The following is an 18,601-nucleotide window of genomic DNA, read 5'->3' as shown; positions in this document are numbered from 1 at the left end:
CGGCTCAGGTACGAACACACACACAGAGACAGACACACACACAGCGACTCAGGTACGAACACACAACACAGCCTGTATCTATAGCAACCATAGCACAACCTGTAACTATAGCAACCATAGCACAACCTGTATCTATAGCAACCATAGAACAACCTGTGTCCATAGCAACCATAGAACAACCTGTATCTATAGCAACCGTAGCACAACCTGTATCTATAGCAACCGTAGCACAACCTGTATCTATAGCAACCGTAGCACAGCCTGTATCTATAGCAACCATAGAACAACCTGTAACTATAGCAACCATAGCACAACCTGTATCTATAGCAACCATAGCACAACCTGTATCTATAGCAACCATAGAACAACCTGTGTCCATAGCAACCATAGAACAACCTGTATCTATAGCAACCAAAGAACAACCTGTATCTATAGCAACCATAGAACAGCCTGTATCTATAGGAACCATAGAACAACCTGTATCTATAGCAACCATAGAACAACCTGTATCTATAGCAACCATAACACAACCTGTATCTATAGCAACCATAGCACAACCTGTATCTCTAGCAACCATAGCACAACCTGTATCTATAGCAACCATAGAACAGCCTGTATCTATAGCAACCATAGAACAGCCTGTATCTATAGCAACCAAAGAACAACCTGTATCTATAGCAACCATAACACAACCTGTATCTATAGTAACCATAGAACAGCCTGTATCTATAGCAACCATAGAACAGCCTGTATCTATAGCAACCATAGAACATCCTGTATCTATAGCAACCATAGAATGTTCTGATGGTCTGTCTGTGCATTACATTCCTCATACAAGTGTTAAACATTGCCCAAAAAGTTAAATGGGTTTAATAGATTTTAATAGTTTTTGATCAGATATCATGACACATGGTGACTTCTACCTGCAGCCCAAGCGGCGGAGGTCATGTGGAGAACAGCCCCCCTCCCTCTCCTCCCCTCACCCCCCAGATGAGGAAGAGGAGGCTGTACAGCGCTGTGCCGGGACGCACCTTCATCGCTACCCGATCCCACGTCCCCCAGGGCAACGGAGAGATCCAGCTGCACCGCGGAGAGAGGGTCAAAGGTAAGAGACAAAAAAAAAAAAAATGCATATAACAGAGTGTGTGTGTGTGTGTGTGTGTGTGTGTGTGTGTGTGTGTGTGTGTGTCAGACATCTGCAGCTAGTGGTGGCGTGTTGTATAACTAATGATTCTGTCTCTCTCTCTCTCTCTCTCTCTCTCTCTCTCTCTCTCTCTCCTCTCTCTCTCTCTCTCTCTCTCTCTCTCTCTCTCTCTCTCTCTCTCTCTCTCTCTCTCTCTCTCTCTCTCTCTCTCCCTGTGTGTATGTGTGTGTGTGTGTGTGTGTGTGTGTGTGTGTGTGTGTGTGTGTGTGTGTGTGTGTGTGATGATGCACAGTGCTGTCTATCGGGGAAGGAGGATTCTGGGAAGGAACCGTGAAAGGAAGAACTGGTTGGTTTCCTGCCGAATGTGTTGAAGAAGTACAGATGAGACAATACGACCCAAGACTGGGTAAATATCACACACACACACACACACACACACACATCTACACACACACACACACACACACACACATATATATAATGTCTTCCACTGGCTCCACACGCAGATGAAGCAGGAGTGGGTTTAATAATTGAAGATGCTGCTTGTGCTGCTGTTCTTGTGCGATGTGGTAAATGTTGTATGTGTCCATGTTTGCTTCAGAGACGAGGGAGGATCGCACCAAGAGGCTGTTCAGACATTATACTGTAGGATCATATGACAACTACACCTCCTACAGGTAAGACACCGACATTACACCTCCTACACTCACACTACACCTAATACTTCATTTATTCACTTACAGACTGAGTATCACACTGAGAATGTGTAAAGTACTAAAGTTAAAACACAAATAGGATGATAAAGTCACTTCAAAGGTCATTTTTAAATATATTAAATTAAGCGTAATAGAAAATGCTAAAAAGAATAAATTAAATACATTTTTGCAAAAATTAAAAAAAAATCTAATTAACTGAATTTCAATTAATAGATTAAATTTAAATTTAAATCAACAGACTTCTAATAAATAAATAAATATTTTTTTGCATCAAACAGAGCAGCATAATTATTGGATAAAATAAATAAATTAAATTAAATTAATAAAATATGAAGCACAAACTACAACATACTGTACATGCAAAAACACCAGAAAAAAACAACTTCTTAAAAAAAATTAATGAGCTTTTTAAAAAAATCAAATTAACTGAATTTCAATGAATAGATTAAATTTAAATCGACTGAATTTTAATGAATAAATTATATTATTTACATTATATGGAACATTATAATTATTGAATAAAATAAATACATAATATCATCACAAAATATGAACAAAAACAGGTAAAAATACCAGATAAACTTTTTAGATTTGAATTAATTATTTTTTAAATATAAAATGAACTGAATTTTAATTAATTGATTGAACTTAAATCAACAGACTTTTAATGAATAAATTATGTATTATATATTTTTTCTGCTACAAAGAAAATATTTTCATGAAATAGTAAAATTACAAACTACAGAATAAACACAAAACCTGAAATGTCAAACACATATATATTTTTTTATTTATTTAATTTAGACTAATAAACTGAATTTAAATCAATTTAAAAAATGTAATTAATTAAAAAATAAATGTTTTGTCTATTTTTTAGAAAACAAATTGTGTATCATAATTACCAATAGTAGTAATATTATAATAATTAGAAATAAAACTGCATTATAGTGAGTTTTAAACAAGTTATTAAATGTTTCTATCATGATTATGAATGTTTTGTAAAGTTTTGATCCTCTTTAAAATAACTCTGAAGGCGTTTCTCTACATTTTTAAACTAATGTAAGTGTAAAGAGTTTAACGAGCGTGTGCTGTGTGTCAGTGACTACGTGATCGAGGAGAAGACGGCCGTGCTGCAGAAGAGAGAGAGCGAGGGATTCGGCTTCGTCCTCAGAGGAGCGAAAGGTAGAGATGAGAGGATGGATGGATGGATGGATGAGAGGATGGATGGATGAGAAGATGAGAGGATGGATGGATGAGAGGATGGATGAGAGGATGGATGGATGGATGGATGGATGATAATGGATGGATGGATGGATGGAAATGGATGGATGGATGGATGGATGAGTGATTGAGAGGATGGATGATAATGGATGGATGGATGAGTAGATGGGTGGATGAGAGGATGGATGGATGGATGATAATGGATGGATGGATGGATGGATGAGAGGATGGATGATAATGGATGGATGAGAGGATGGATGATAATGGATGGATGGATGGATGGATGGATGAGAGGACGGATGAGAGGATGGATGGATGATGGATGGAGAGGATGAGAGGTTGGATGATAATGGATGGGTGGATGAGAGGATGGATGAGAGGATGACAGGATGGATGGATGGATGATGAGAGGATGGATGATAATGGATGGATGAGAGGATGGATGAGAGGATGGATGGATGGATGAGAAATGTCAGTGTTTAGTTTGTCCTGTTAAAGTAAAAAAAAATGTGGTTACCATGGTAACAGCAGAAGTGGTTTAATTGGATTACGTTCAGCTTTACTGTCATGGCGCAAAAGTGCAATTTTATGTCTGCAGTCAGGCTTCAATCTTACTTTAAAAAGGGGGGAAGATGTCATGTGTTTTAAGATTTGATTAAATCAAATAATCTTTAATTAATCCCACGAAATTTATAGAAGCAACAAACAGAAAGAGCATCAATAATGTGACGTCACCCATTGGTTTGTGGACTGCTGCTCGGAAGCCAATAGTTTCGGATCTGGGCAGCGCCATCTTGAAAATGTCAGGTGCATGCTGGGAAAAATAAAAACACGGATTCTACTTATATGGGCTGGGAGGTTGCTATGGTTACGAGGGCTGGATCTCGAGGACATTGGTCAATCAACCTGTCAATCAGGACGTAGCCACGCCCTAATGCATACCCTGCTTTATCGTCACATATAAAATCAGGGAGGCCAAAATGTCCCAAATGAACATCATACTGCATTGAAAAAGGCTTTAAACTAGCGATTGAGACCATAAACACATTTTGAAAACGTTTACTGAGGTTAGAAATCAAGTGAGAAGTTGGTGAATTCTCCATTGACTTGTATAGAGACGGTCGCCCCCTGGTGGACTTTTGATAGAATGCAGCTCTAAGTTACTTCCTGGTTGGCCTCATTTCAGAGGACCGGAGCTCCCCACCTGCTGAAACCCAATCAAACCACTGATCTTCCAGTTGATGGACCAGCCACCTTAATATAAATATGCTAAAAACAAGTCGGCTATAAGAAGCATTAAATCTCTCTCTTTCTTTCTTCTAAGCTGAGACGCCCATCGAGGAGTTCGCTCCCACGCCGGCGTTTCCCGCTCTGCAGTACCTGGAGTCGGTGGACCAGGGGGGCGTGGCCTGGAGGGCGGGGCTTCGGACCGGAGACTTCCTCATAGAGGTGCTTCTCTCTCTTGTCCTTCCTCTCCTTCCTCTCCACTCCAAACCGGTCGAGGCCGGTTCCGGTTCTGAGGTTTCTTCCTGTTAAAAGAGAGTTTTTTCTCGCCACTGTGGCCAAGTGCTTGCTTTCCTCCCTCCATCCCCCTTTCTTCTTTCCTTCTGTCCTTCTGTCTTTCCTCCCTTCCTCTTTTCCTGTCTCGCTCCTAACTTCCTTCTTTTCTTTCCTCCCTTCCGTCCTCCCTTCCTTCTTCCTTCCTCCTTTCCTTCCTTATTATTCCCTTCCTTAAATCTGAAGAGTTTAGAGGGTTTAGAACCTGCTCTATGTGTAAAGTGTTCCTTCCTTCTTTCCTCCGTCCTTCCTTCGTCCCTTCCTTTCCTCGCTTCTTTCCTCCCCCCACCTTCCTCCCTTCCTTCTTTCCTCTGGCCTTCTTTTCTTCATTCCTCTTTTCCTTTCTCCCTCCTACTTTCCTTCCTTCTTTCCTTCCTCCTTTCCTTCCTCCTTTCCTTCCTCCCTCCCTCCTTTCCTTCCTTCTTCCTCCCTTCCTTCCTTGACTTGAGGACAACTGTAGGGTTCAAATTAAAACCTGAAGAGTTCGGTTTAGAACCTGCTCTATGTGTAAAATGCTTTGAGATAACTTTATTGTGATTTGGCGCTATATGAATAAAGATTGATTGATTGAGGTAACGATCAATCAATTGGTGTCGTTGTTGTCGTTGTCTGTCCAGGTGAACGGTACCGACGTGGTGAAGGTGGGTCACCGGCAGGTCGTCTCTCTGATCCGACAGGGAGGAAGTCGCCTGCTGATGAAAGTCGTGTCAGTTTCCCGCAAATCAGAATCCAACCTGATCAGGAAGAAAGGTACAGAGGCTGAAAAATAATCGATGTCCTCAAGTCAAGGGAGGAAGGAAGGAAGAAGAAAGGAAAGGAAGGGAGGAAGGAAGGAAGGAGGGAGAGAAGGAAGGAAAGGAGGCAGGAAGGAAGCAAGGAAGAAGAAAGGAAAGGAGGGAGGGAGGAAGGAAGGAAGAAGAAAGGAAAGGAGGGAGGGAGGAAAGGAAGGAGGGAGGGAGGGAAGGAAGGGAGGAAGGAAAAGAGGAAGAAAGGAAGGAAGGAAAGATGGAAGGAAGAAAGGAAAGATGGAAGGAAGGGAGGAAAGATGGAAGGAAGAAAGGAAGGACAGCTGGAAGGAAGGAAATATGGAAGGAAAGATGGAAGGAAGAAAGGAATGAAGGAAAGATGGAAGGAAGGAAGAAAGGAAGAAAGGAAGGAAAGTTGAAAGGAATACAGGAAGGGAGGAAGGAAAGATGGAAGGAAGAAAGGAATGAAGGAAAGATGGAAGGAAGGAAGAAAGGAAGGAAAGATGGATGGAAAAAAGGAAAGGAGGAAGCAAAGAAGGAAGGAAGAGAAGACAGGAAGGAAAGATGGAAGGAAGAAAGGAAGGGAGGAAGGGAGGAAATATGGAAGGAAGGAAGGAAGGAAAGATGGAAGGAAGAAAGGAAGGGAGGAAGGGAGGAAATATGGAAGGAAGGAAGGAAGGAAGGAAAGATGGAAGGAAGAAAGGAAGGGAGGAAGGGAGGAAATATGGAAGGAAGGAAGGAAGGAAGGAAAGATGGAAGGAAGAAAGGAAGGAAGGAAAGATGGAAGGAAGGGAGGAAAGATGGAAGGAAGAAAGGAAGGAAGGAAAGATGGAAGGAAGGGAGGAAAGATGGAAGGAAGGGAGGAAAGATGGAAGGAAGGAAGGAAGGAAGGAAGGACAGCTGGAAGGAAGGAAATATGGAAGGAAAGATGGAAGGAAGAAAGGAAGGAAAGTTGAAAGGAATACAGGAAGGGAGGAAGGAAAGATGGAAGGAAGGAAGAAAGGAAGGAAAGATGAAAGGAATACAGGAAGGAAAGATGAAAGGGATACAGGAAGGAAAGATGGATGGAAAAAAGGAAAGGAGGAAGCAAAGAAGGAAGGAAGAGAAGACAGGAAGGAAAGATGGAAAGAAGAAAGGAAGGGAGGAAGGAAAGTGGGCCGTATTGGACCCCTCGGGGGGCCGGTTCATCTGACTCAATATTGACCCCATGTGACGGCCGTTGTGTGTCTCTAACCCTTAACTTCACGTTCACTCACCTGTCCTCTTTCTATTTCTGTGCTTTGACAGTAAATCTGATTGGTTCTTCTTCTCCTTGTAGCTCCGCCTCCTCCGAAACGAGCCCCCAGCACCTCACTGACGCTCCGATCCAAGTCCATGACCGCTGACCTGGAGGACATAGGTAAAACAAACACACACACACACACACACACACACAGTAAGTCAATAAGTCAATCTATAGCAGTGTGTGTTGTTGACCTTTGCTCTGCCTGCAGCCAGGAGGAGACGCTTGGGTGAGTCACGTGACCTCGATCATGTGCTGCTGCTGCTGCTACTGGTTGATGTTGTTCTTGTTGTCGTAGTAACCAGTGTTTTGTTTTTCGTGGCTTTTTTTTTTTTTTTGGTTTTTTTATTTGTGAGAATAATTTCAGTCTGGTGGCCTGATGTGATGTTGGTGTGTCTGAGTTTATCCACCACACATGAAACCGTCTCACTAGAGCTGTAACTACATTAAAGTGATGCTGATACCAACTGAGTAACTCAATAATACATGTGATAATGTTTTTATACTATTAGGTTCTGCAAAAATGAAAAAAGGAAAGAAAGGAGGAAGGAGGGAAAGAAAGGAGGGAGGGAGGGAGGAAGGAAGGAAGGAAGGAAGGAAGGAAGGAAGGGAGGGAGGAAGGAAAGTAGGAAAGAAGGAACAGTCAAAACAGACAGGGGTCAGTTTGACCCGGTAGAACGACATGAAGGTTAAAACATGTTTATTTTCCCTCCCTAAAGATCCTCATGTGTGAGGGCAGCAGTGGAAAATACTAAACTACAGAAACTGTGAGAATACATCATAGTTCATCAAGGGTGGAGATAATCGTACCACTAAAGTGATGCTGATACCAACTGAGTACTTCATTCAACACCCATTAAATCAAAGAACACTTGCATTGATTGGCTGTGAGCAAGTTCATACAAATAGTCTTATTTTCTAGCTCTGGGTGCAAAAAGGATGGATTGCAGGTATCGTTGATGGGAGATATTTCGATATTACATGGTACTGATTTATTTCGGTTGATACCTATTGAGTACTGATACTCAGCCCTGTTAATCATTAAAGTAAATTTCATTGTTTAAGCTTCAATAATGTTAGAAATATCCTTTTTCTTGCATTAATATCATAGTAAATTTTAAAAAAAAAGTTAACTGTTGGTCAGAAAATCATGACACCACCTGGAGGAGATTGAGATTCTGTTGGGGTTTTTTTAACTGAAGCAAGAAAAAAGTTCCCAATGCAGGTGGGTTTATTAGGACACCACCATAAAATCTACCTGCATTTGGAGCTGAAGTATTGTGCGGTCTTTTCTCTTTTGTTATTTGGTCCAGCATCTGCTTTCTTTCTTTCTTTTTCTGGATGTGCGTTTCCAGTCCACCACAAACTGTTTTAACAATTTTAATATATAGCCAAATAATCAGCAGATTCATTGATGACTGAGAACAAAAGTTTGCTGCAGTCCTTAAAATAAATGGACACGTAAATCCCTGGCATCATAGACTATCATGAAGGGAGATAAAATTGCCATAAAATATGTTATATGTAAATTATTATAACTGATAAATACAATTTTATGATTCTTAATTGAGTTTTTAAGAATTTCGTTGGTGGCTAGGCAAAAATATTTTAGGCAGATGGAGATTTTTTTTTTTTGGAGGAATTTGAACTAAATTTTAAAAAACAGATTTATGTTGGTTACAGCTCTGGTAACCGTGACGATGTGACACTGTACTCATGTCGTGTTGTTGATGTCATAGTGATGTCACAGTGATGTCATCGTGATTCGTTAAGACGTTGGTTTTGGTATTCTGTGTTCACGTCGTCCTTTTTTTCGTGTCTCTTCTCCACCAGAGAAACTGGATGAGATGTTGGCGGGAAATCAACAGGAAGTAGTTCTGAGGGCTCGACCGTCGGACGACTTCAGAGCGGCGACGGTTAAACAACGACCGACCAGCCGACGCATCACGCAGGCCGAGATCAACGTGAGTGTTCAAACCTGACTGCGGTCACATAATTACCGACTTATCGTACAATAACGTAACTATCGCCATCATTATGTCAACCCTCCTTTACATTATTATATATATTATATTATCATTATATCAGAGGTATGACATCATCTTTATATATCGTTTATCGTGATTGTTCCTGAGACAATTTATCGTAATTAATATAAAAGTTATCGTAGCAGGTTTATAATCAGCCACACAGAGACTCTGTAGAGGAGATGGTCTTGGTCTGGAAGGGTTTGTGGTGGATGGGTTCTTCTGGTTCTTTGTCTTGTTGTTGTTCTTCTTCTTCTTCTGGTTCTTCTTCTTCTGGTTCTTCTTCTGGTTCTTCTTCTTTGTCGTCTGGTTCTTGTTGTTGTTCTTGTTGTGGTTCTTCTTCTTGTTCTTCTTCTGGTTCTTCTTCTTGTTGTTGCTGTTCTTCTTCTTGTTCCTCTACTGGTTCCTTGTCTTCTTCTGGTTCTTCTTCTTGTTGTTGTTCTTCTTCTTGTTGTTGTTCTTCTTCTGGTTCTTCTTCTTGCTGTTCTTCTTCTGGTTCTTCTAGTTCTTCTTCTTCTTCTGATTCTTTGTCTTCTTCTGGTTCTTCTTCTTGTTGTTGTTCTCCTTCGTCCTGTTCTTCTTCTTCTGGTTCTTTGTCTCCTGGTACTGCTTCTTCTGGTTCTGCTTTTTGTTCTTGTTGTTCTTGTTGTGGTTGTGGTTCTTCTTCTTCTTCTTCTTCACATTCACGCTCTCACTTCAAACACATCTGACCAATGAGAGCGGAGATCATTCTCACCTGGCTGTCAGTCTTTGTTTTACTTCAATGTGAAAAAACCCATTAAACAAGTGTAAATTAAGGTAAAGAGGTAAATTACTGCTGATTATTTTCCCTTAATTATCATTTTGTCAGAATATAGAAAATAGATGTTATAATTTAGTCAAAGGTGAGATCTTCAGATGTTTAGAGCTGTGAATAATTCATCACCAATCATTACCTCCAGCTTCTTAAATGTGAATATTTTCAGTCCTCTGTGATTAAGAGAGTAAACTAAATATATTTGAGTTGTGGAGACAAAACGAGACATTTAAGGACGTCACATTTGACTTTTTTCATCATTTTCTGAGATTTTACCAACAAAACGATGAATTGAGAAAATAATTAATGATGAAAATAAAAATGAGTTACAGTTTTCATCATGTTTTATCTGACTGACTGTCCAAAAACGCCAAAATATTCACCTTACTATCAGGTATGACAACGAAAAAGCAATAAATTATCACATTTGAGAATTTTTTTGACTAGAACAATCATTCAGTTATTAGAATAGAGTTGCTTATTAATGTCTGTCGATCAACTAATTGATTAATTGACTAATTGTTGCAGCTGTGTGATACTAAAAACACTAAAACACAACTATTAGTGATCTATAGTGACCTTCAGAATCCTCAACGTCAATCATTTACAACCAGCTCTGAGTTAAGAGTCACGTTTTGGAATAACCGTGTGTGTGTGTGTGTGTGTGTGTGTGTGTGTGTGTGTGTGTGTGTGTGCATATAGTCCCTGTTTGAGCGTCAGGGTCTCGTCCCCCCCTCCGCCCCAGAGAAGAGCACCATGGCTTTACCCAGAGGAATGTCCAGAACCAAAAGTTTTGGTGAGAAACTGAGAAACACACACACAGTGATACACACACAGCCATTTAAAGGGACAGTTACACATTTTTATTTTCTCCCTCTTGCTGAGAGTTGGTTAGCTTTAGCGTTAAGGGGATGAAACAGGAGTAAAAGCAAGTCTGGCTCTGTTAAAAGGTTACATGGGTTAGGGTTTATCCATGTGTGACATTAAACCAACATTAAAAATAAAGGAGCTACAGTTTAATAGGTAATAGTTTCCTTTTTAAGACCCTCTATTTAGCTTTAATAATGGAGTATATTAATGTTAATGAATGATTTATAACACACTATAATGTAGTTACAAGCAGATAAAAGGATATTTTAAGTGCAAATATAACTTTTCTTTATATCATTACAGCTGTTATATCATGTTGTAATTGATTATCTGGTCACAAAGAGGTAGTAAAGGCTAATATTTGCTTATAATTTCATTATGGTGTGTTATAAATCATTTATTAACTGAGACTTAAAGTGTTATTCTTACATTGCTGTGCTATTAAATATTAAATCATCATCAATGTTAAAAGACCAAATATATAAAAAGACATTAAAGAGAGCAATGAAAATTAAGAGTGTCCTAAATTAATCTAAATATTTAATCCTCAGTTCATCAACTCTTAAAGAAACTTTGAATAAAAAGGCCAGTAAACATCGAGATTCCAGTTTATTTAAGAAGTATTTTGTTTGAATTCAAAGCTTCAAGTATTTTTTTTTGGCTGTTTTTTATAAACGTCTCTATGGTTACCACGGCAGGCACACCTGAGGATGACCGGATCTCGGCTCTGATCAATGAAAGCCGGTTTCCACGGAGCTCCTCACTGACGGACAGCTTCATCCCTCCTCCTCCTCAGACAGCTCCGCCTCCTCCTCCCTCCGCCTCCGCCTCCACCTCTCCGCTCTTCCTCCTCGACTCCGGCCCTCCTCCCTCCTTCCTCCCCCCTCCTCCCCCGGCCAGAGGGGAGGGTCTGACCCGCTCCAGCTTCAAGCCGGGGGCGGAGCCGAGGCTGCAGGAGCTCATGGATTCGCCGACGAGGAGCCACGCCCACGCCGAGCGCCAGAGGAAGGCGAGGTCCATGATCATCCTGCAGGACACGCCTCCGCCGCCGCCTCCGCAGCCTGACGCGCACGCTGCTGCCTCTCACACGCTGCACACCGCCACACACACCGCCACACACACGCTTCACACCGCCACACACACCTCCACGCTGTCCCTCCACAGCACCAGCCCCGCCCTCGGCCACTCGCCGCTGTCACGTCGCCGGGGACGACCAATAGAAAACCCTTACGCTAACGTGGGACAGCAAGCCCCGCCCACTAAACCGCAGAGGAGGAAGTCGCCGCTGCTGAAACAACTTCAAGTAGAGGAGCAGGGTTAGGACTGTTCTGACCTTTATTGTCTTCTTTAACGCCCCTCGTGTCCACAGGATTTAAGAAGCGGAGTGTCAGCAAACGCATTTCTGCTGTAGTTTAAATCTGTAGTTGTAGTTTGAAGCACATGCATGTATTACAGGACAGGAATAGTTTGATATTTTGGGAAACACGTGTGTCCAGTTTCTGGCAGAGAGAGAGTTAGATGTTGAAGACTGCCGGACTACTTCTTTGGCTCTAAAAAAACAGTTGCCAGGCAACCAGAGGAAAACTGCAAGAAGCAACTGCACTGTAACAAGAAACAGCACAGCAAATAACCCACTGTAAAACTAAAATCTTTGGTTACTCCTCATTAAAGGTTAAATAATAATAGTGTTGGACGGAGCCAGGCTAGCTCTTTCTCCTGTTTCCATTGTTTGTGCTAAGCAAAGCTAGACTGGTGGCTGTAGCTGTATATTTACTGTACTAACTCATTAAATCACCATTATATGTTGTCAGATATTATGGAAACAAAATAAGTTGATATACTGGCTTCTGTGACTATACTACTACAGTTCTTTTAAACACATTTATAGCAAAGTAATAAATAAAATGCATAATTAAAGCTGGAATGTGGCACTTACTGACTGACTGTATCACCACCAGGTAAATTTCTCTGTATTTTGCAATATACCAATTTTTAAATATAGTGTCTGTGGCAACATTCCCACGCTGGTGATGTGTTTAATGTCAAAGGGCATTGACTGGTTTCCCAGAGCTGAAGTGGGAGCTCAGCAGCAGAATCTACGGTGGAAAAAACTAAGCTCACCTATGGGCGTCAACGAAAGCATGCATTGATAGTGTTTGCAGAATTACTTTCACTGGCAGAAGACGAAGACAAAAGTTCTGCACTACAGGTTTAAATAGGAGTTTGAAGACATCTGTATAGAGATAATTGATTACTAGGTGCGTAAAGTTAGTGGGGCAGATTAAAGAAGGACAAACAGCTGGATCGAATGGATAAAGACTGTAAGAATCATCACCCCCATAAGCCTGACTGACCTCCTTCATTTTCCTCTTCTAGGCCTTGGAATGAAAGATCACGATGGAAAATCCGATGGTGGACCCGGCAGTCCCAGCAGGGCGGAGTTATACCAGCAGCAGGTTCTTTCTGAGCGTGCTCGGGTCCAGGGCCGCCGGTCATCCCTCTTCCTGTCTGTGGAAGGTGCAGGGTCAGACAACCAGGTGCCACCCCTCCTGACCCTGAGCCATTCGATGGACGACCTAGGCGAGCTCCCACCTCCTGCTCCTGTTCTTTCGCCTTCACCGACGCCTCACACCTTCCTCCACCCGCTGACAGGGAAACCTCTAGGTTGGTCTGACCGCTCAATCTCTCAAATTGTCTACTGGAAAAGACTAAAGCATGAATAATCTTCTCCAAGTCAGAGAATAATAAAAATCTAATGATGAAGATTACATTTTGAAACAGTATGAAGATGATAAAACAGGACTGTGCTACTCTGATACCATCACATCAAAGTAAACTCTTACATTTCTAGGACTGATCATTACATTGTGTTTAGTTCAATGATGCAAAGAGTACTATTTTTGATTTTGTTATTAGACATCAAACATTTGATAAAAGTTGGCGGTTCTCTAAGTTTTTTTATATATAGAGTAGCATATCATCAGCATAGCAGTGAAAAGAAATGTTATGATTACAAATTATTAATCCTAATGAAAGCATGTAGATACAGAGAAGAGGGGAACTAGAGTCGAGCCTTGAGGTACTCCACAGAATAGAAAGGGTACTGAAGTCAGATCCTTGAGGTACTCCACATAATACAAGGGGACCTAGTACAAAACATTGATGTACTCCATAAGGGAAGAGGAAGAAACCTCAGGCAGAACCAGACTCAGAGTGGACGGCCATCTCCTTCGACCGGTTGGGGTAGAGAGGAAGGATAGGAGAGAGAAGCACAATGAAAGTCAACATTGAAGCTAGAAGGTCCGAGACTGGAATCTGTCATCCGGACGTCTACAGGCCCAGATTACCTGTGAGACCAGAAAGCACAGACAACTCCGGGGAATAAGTTTAGCTTATTGAATGCATTAATAGAACATGAATGTTAATGGATATAGATGGATGGATAGAGGGAGGAGGAGAGAGGAGCCCAGTGCATCATGGGAGTCCTCCGGCAGTCTAAGCCTATAGCAGCATAAACTAGGAGCTCTAGGAGCCCGAACTATAAGTTTTATCAAAAAGGAAAGTTTTAAGCCTACTCTTAAAAGGTAGAGAGGGTGTCTCCCGGGTATATAATCATCTCTTCTCTCTTCAGACCCGTCATCTCCACTCGCCCTGGCTCTTGCTGCAAGAGAACGAGCGCTCACTGCACGAACGCCTAGCCCCGAACCTCGAACTAGACATGCATCCGGCTCAACCACACCCATCCTCACTCCAGCTGCAAGCCCTGAAGGGAGGCATAAACGCACTCCTATCACCACTCCGCACAGCAGCCCTGAGCCACGATCCAAACGCACCACTCCTCAGACGAGCCCCGAGCAGCGAACGAAGCGAACCACTCCCCAGACCAGTCCAGAGCTGAGGCACAAACGGATAACCCCGCCCCTATTCCCCGACGGACAGGTGGAGCGTCCGGAAACAGAAGGAGGAGTGACATCGCCTGCCGCCCCTTCCCCTGAGCGCTGGAGACCCGTGCCGTTGTCGGCCCTGGCCAACGAGAGCCACCCTTCTCTGATCGACCGGCGCAAAAGCCTCACAGTGGGCAGCTCAGAGGAGGAGGGTGGAGCCTACACGGTGACGCTCCCGCCGGCGTTACTGTCGTCCAGCGATGAGGAGACCCGAGAGGAGCTGCGAAGGATCGGTCTGGTGGCTCCTCCCCCTGCTTTCGCCAGTCCTCCCGGCCTTCCTCCGCCATCCTCTCTCACTTTGTTGCCACGGCGAAGTGGGGAGGGAGGCGGAGGGGAAGGGAGCGGTCCCGACTCTCTGGGTAGACGAGATGAGGAAGAAGGAGGGGACGAGCAACTTCACGACAGCTCCTCCTCACCCAGCTCACTCCCTCCTTCAATCATCTTGGCCTCCCCTCCTGCTCCACCTTCTCCTTCCTCACCTCCGGCTCACCCTACCCCCTCCCCCGCAGCCACCTCCCCATCAGGCCTTAAGCCCCGCCTTCGTTCACCTATTGGCCGGGGCCGCTCAGCGCTTAGGGACCCACTGCTGAAACAATCATCAGACAGCGAGCTCCTCCCCCACGCTGCATCCTCCTCCTCCCCTTCCTCCCCACTCTGCTCCTCCCCGACCAGCGGGAGGCAGCCACGCTATCTGTTCCAGCGGAGGTCCAAACTGTGGGGAGGTGGGGATGACCGCAGTGATGAGAGGCGAGGCTTCAGCCCAGATGAAGGTGTAAGCCGTCCTTCAGCGCTAGGGGGTCAAGGGTCAGGGTCAGCTGTGGATCTGACGAGCCGGTCAGCATCTGCACTGGAGCTGAGCGGCAGGGCCGGATCTGGACTGGACCTCGCTAATCGGCTCCAGCTGCTGAACAAGGACAGTCACTCTCTGGGGGAGGAACCGAGTCCCCTCGACCCGGGCCGGAGGTCACCAGTAGGAGGTGCAAGGTAAAATACTGCAATACTATATATGGGTCAGTGTTAAATAAGGGTCGGCAAGATGAGCAACTCAAAAATATCTTAAAAAACAGCCTTCAAAGCAGCATCAGGTTTGTTAAAATGTACATTCTGTATTTTTGTTTTTACCAAAAGTAAGACCGAATGCTCCTGAAAATGTCAAATGGTGTAACCATAAAAGAATGATAAATATTTTATCACCTACAGTGTATTTAAGTGGACTTAAAGATCATGCCAAACTAGTTGATATGGTGTTTTATTGAGAATTTACTGTTTTTAAGCAAGTTGAATTATTTGGTACAAAGTTTTTATGGTTACACCACTTAGACATTTTTGCCATAATCCTCTAATATATTCTCTCAAAATGGATTAAAAGCAGAAATTTGATGCTGGGTCCACAAAAAAATAATGTGTGAAGTTATTCATAAGTTTTATTTTCACATTTTAACCCTTTAAATTTAAACTAAACCACATGGACACAAAAACACATCATTGACCCTTATGTAATAGGACTACTGTGTGCCTTGGTGTGTGTGAGGTGTAACAGTATCTGTTATCTGTGTTGTTCCAGATGTGTGGACAGTGGCGAGAGTAAATCGTAGGTTTTTATCTCTGGTAAACATTTCTCGTTATTGCTAAGAGATGATTTTCATTAGCTAACAGCTAACTAACGTGCATCTACTCTGAAGATAACTAACTACTAAATATCTGAAAGTCCTCATTTCATCCACCTCTTGAATAAAACACTGGAACTGACATTTTCTAAACCCATATCTCAAAAGGCAATTGACCAATCATAGCTTTGTAACCGTCAAGCTAAAGCCAAAAAAACAGAAGAGTGACGATGTAAGAAATGGATTAAAACAGTGTGTTTATCTCCTCTAATGTAAGCTGCAAACAACAACATTCCCAACTAATTAGCTTACTGTAAAACATTTGTCTCAGTAGTAAATATAGGGTTTAACTGTTTGATTTGACATAGCTGCAACACTACAACATGAAATTAAAGGATAACTACCGTTTTTTATAACCTGGACCTTATTTCTAGCATAAAATACGATCATTTACTCACCCAGACAACTTTGGTGTCATGTGGAGTCGTTCGGATGAAATTAGCTCCAGTGTTGCGCCATGTATATCCGTATAATGCGAGTACACGGGGCACCGAAGCGCAGCCTCTATATAACACATTATCTGCTGCCAAACTAGTTCATTTCACCAATATTTACCGGTAGTTATGATACGTTAGTGCTAATCCCTTCCGAGTCCATGGTGGCATGTTATCAACATCCGGGGTCTGTAGGTTGACCTGCTAACTTCTGATCTGGATGATGTCATTTCCGAACGTCTCTACCACAGCCCGGTTTATCATTGAGTGGAAATCCTCCAGTGTTGCGATACAGACGTATTTAGGTTAGTAGGCGCAACACTGGAGCTAATTTGAGTAATTTGTCCGAACGACTCCAAATGACCCCAAAGTTGTCTGGGTGAGTAAATGATCGTATTTTATGCTAGAAATAAGGTCCAGGTTGTAAAAAACGGTAATTATCCTTTAATACTGTTTCTTTATTACATTTATTCTATATGGATCAACTTGTGAGAATGTTGACTTAGCCTCGTTCTTTAAGCATGAACATATATCATCCATGTAGCCATTAAATGCTGATTTAAGACCTATTTTACAGGATTCTCGTTTCAAAACCAGTCCAGAAAAATCTACAGTCGCCTCCTAGAAATGAGAAGCTACTTTTGTCGTCTTCTGTCTGAAATCAAGGAACCACTGTTTCAAAAATCACTATAAATTTGAAGTACAACAGTAAAACTGCATGTGTGGCATGCAAAAATAAAATGCTTGACAAAGTGCAGCGGCAGTAACTAAGCGGCGCTGGGCTTAGCAACCAGCAAACTAAAGACTTCATGTAAACACATCAACTGATATCCGACCATTGTGGCAGAGGTGACGATGACGTCACTAATACAATGTTTAATGTGTTGTAGGTTGTTCTCCAGTCTAGGTGAGCTCCACACCATCTCCCAGCGAGGATATGGCGCCAGCTACACCGTCCGCCCAGGAAGTCGCTACCCTGTAACCCGCCGCAGCGCTTCCCCTTCTCCTTCCCCCTCTGATAGGTCAATAGGGCTTCCCTCCTCCACCGCCCCCTGCTCAGAAAGGCCAGATCTGAGCTCGGGTCGTGGTCTAACCATCCTGAAGTCGTCCAGTCTCAGTCTCCCCTCTGAACCAAAGGAGGTTCGGTTTGTGATGCGAAGTGCCAGCGCTCGAACCAGGTCCCGTTCACCCTCACCTTCTCCCCACGCCTCCCCCTGCCCCTCCCCAGTCCTCAGCGGGCCCCTGTTGGCTCTTCGGCCATGGAGGCAGCGGCCCCTCAACCTGTGGAATAAATATGACGTGGGTGACTGGCTGGAGAGCGTAGGTCTGGCCGAACACCGCCAGCGCTTCCAGGAGCACGAGATCGAAGGCTCCCATCTCCCGGCCCTCACCAAGGAGGACTACGTGGAGCTGGGCGTCACCAGACTGGGACACCGAATCAACATCGAGCGAGCGCTCAGACAGCTGCTGGATGGTTCCACTTGACCCCTCACCTCTGACCACTCACCTCTAGACATCCTGAACTGTGACCTCATAACCACTAGGCCATCTCTTTGACTAGGAAATCTTATCAATGACTGAATCTTTAGACCTTTTTACCAACGTGGGGCCCAGCTCTCCGAGTAATCTCAGGGTCATTTTGGTTTATCAGCTCTTTGATCAACTCAGTTTGTGAAGCAGGACAACTGGTAGCGCTGAGCTCTGTGTCCTGTGTGTAGCTTTAGTGTCATATTAGATGTCCAATATTTAGATTGACCTCTGTTAATGTCAGTAAATACTCAAATAAAAACTGTCATTTATTTAAAAACAGAATAATAGTTGAACAAAATTCTCATTTGTCAAGCTTTTATACCAAAAACAAAAGTCCAGTATATTTCAAATGGAGAGAGCAGCTACTCTTTCCTTGGCAGCCACACAGAACAGGTTTGGTGGCAAAAGTTCAACTAAACAGACACTAAATACGCTGCTCTTTGCTCTTGTGTGTTGTGTATGACTCTAAACTGACAGTAATTGTCCCAAAATAAACATAAAACTGAAAGATTAAATGAAAAGAAGAAATATTGATCCACATTTGTCAGGGTTTTTGAGTTTTAGACAAAATATGACATAGATATGTTCATAGACTGATGACACAACACTATTAGGACTAACAACTGTTTTCACTGATGATTAATCTGACAAAACATTTTCTTGATTA

General features: G+C 42.8%; 1 protein-coding gene across 1 annotated transcript in view; it reads left to right on the top strand.

Annotated features, from left to right (window-relative positions):
- Window positions 1-18,081, top strand: part of shank3b (SH3 and multiple ankyrin repeat domains 3b) — a 43,842-nt gene extending 25,761 nt beyond the window's left edge. The window contains exons 7-19 of the mRNA XM_053313823.1: window positions 930-1,105; window positions 1,437-1,550; window positions 1,746-1,821; window positions 2,960-3,042; window positions 4,406-4,530; window positions 5,256-5,388; window positions 6,703-6,783; window positions 8,500-8,630; window positions 10,192-10,285; window positions 11,058-11,675; window positions 12,736-13,023; window positions 13,991-15,287; window positions 17,295-18,081. Of these exons, the coding sequence (XP_053169798.1) occupies window positions 930-1,105; window positions 1,437-1,550; window positions 1,746-1,821; window positions 2,960-3,042; window positions 4,406-4,530; window positions 5,256-5,388; window positions 6,703-6,783; window positions 8,500-8,630; window positions 10,192-10,285; window positions 11,058-11,675; window positions 12,736-13,023; window positions 13,991-15,287; window positions 17,295-17,889 (3,811 nt within the window). The 3' untranslated portion in view covers window positions 17,890-18,081. The remainder of the gene's footprint in view (window positions 1-929; window positions 1,106-1,436; window positions 1,551-1,745; window positions 1,822-2,959; window positions 3,043-4,405; window positions 4,531-5,255; window positions 5,389-6,702; window positions 6,784-8,499; window positions 8,631-10,191; window positions 10,286-11,057; window positions 11,676-12,735; window positions 13,024-13,990; window positions 15,288-17,294) is intronic.
- Window positions 18,082-18,601: the final 520 nt, after the last annotated feature.

This window comes from Scomber japonicus, chromosome 23 (assembly GCF_027409825.1).
Source record: "Scomber japonicus isolate fScoJap1 chromosome 23, fScoJap1.pri, whole genome shotgun sequence".
In the NCBI taxonomy this organism is placed as follows: domain Eukaryota; kingdom Metazoa; phylum Chordata; class Actinopteri; order Scombriformes; family Scombridae; genus Scomber; species Scomber japonicus.
Note: the sequence above shows the minus strand (reverse complement) of the source record. Positions and strands in the feature narration are given on the sequence as shown.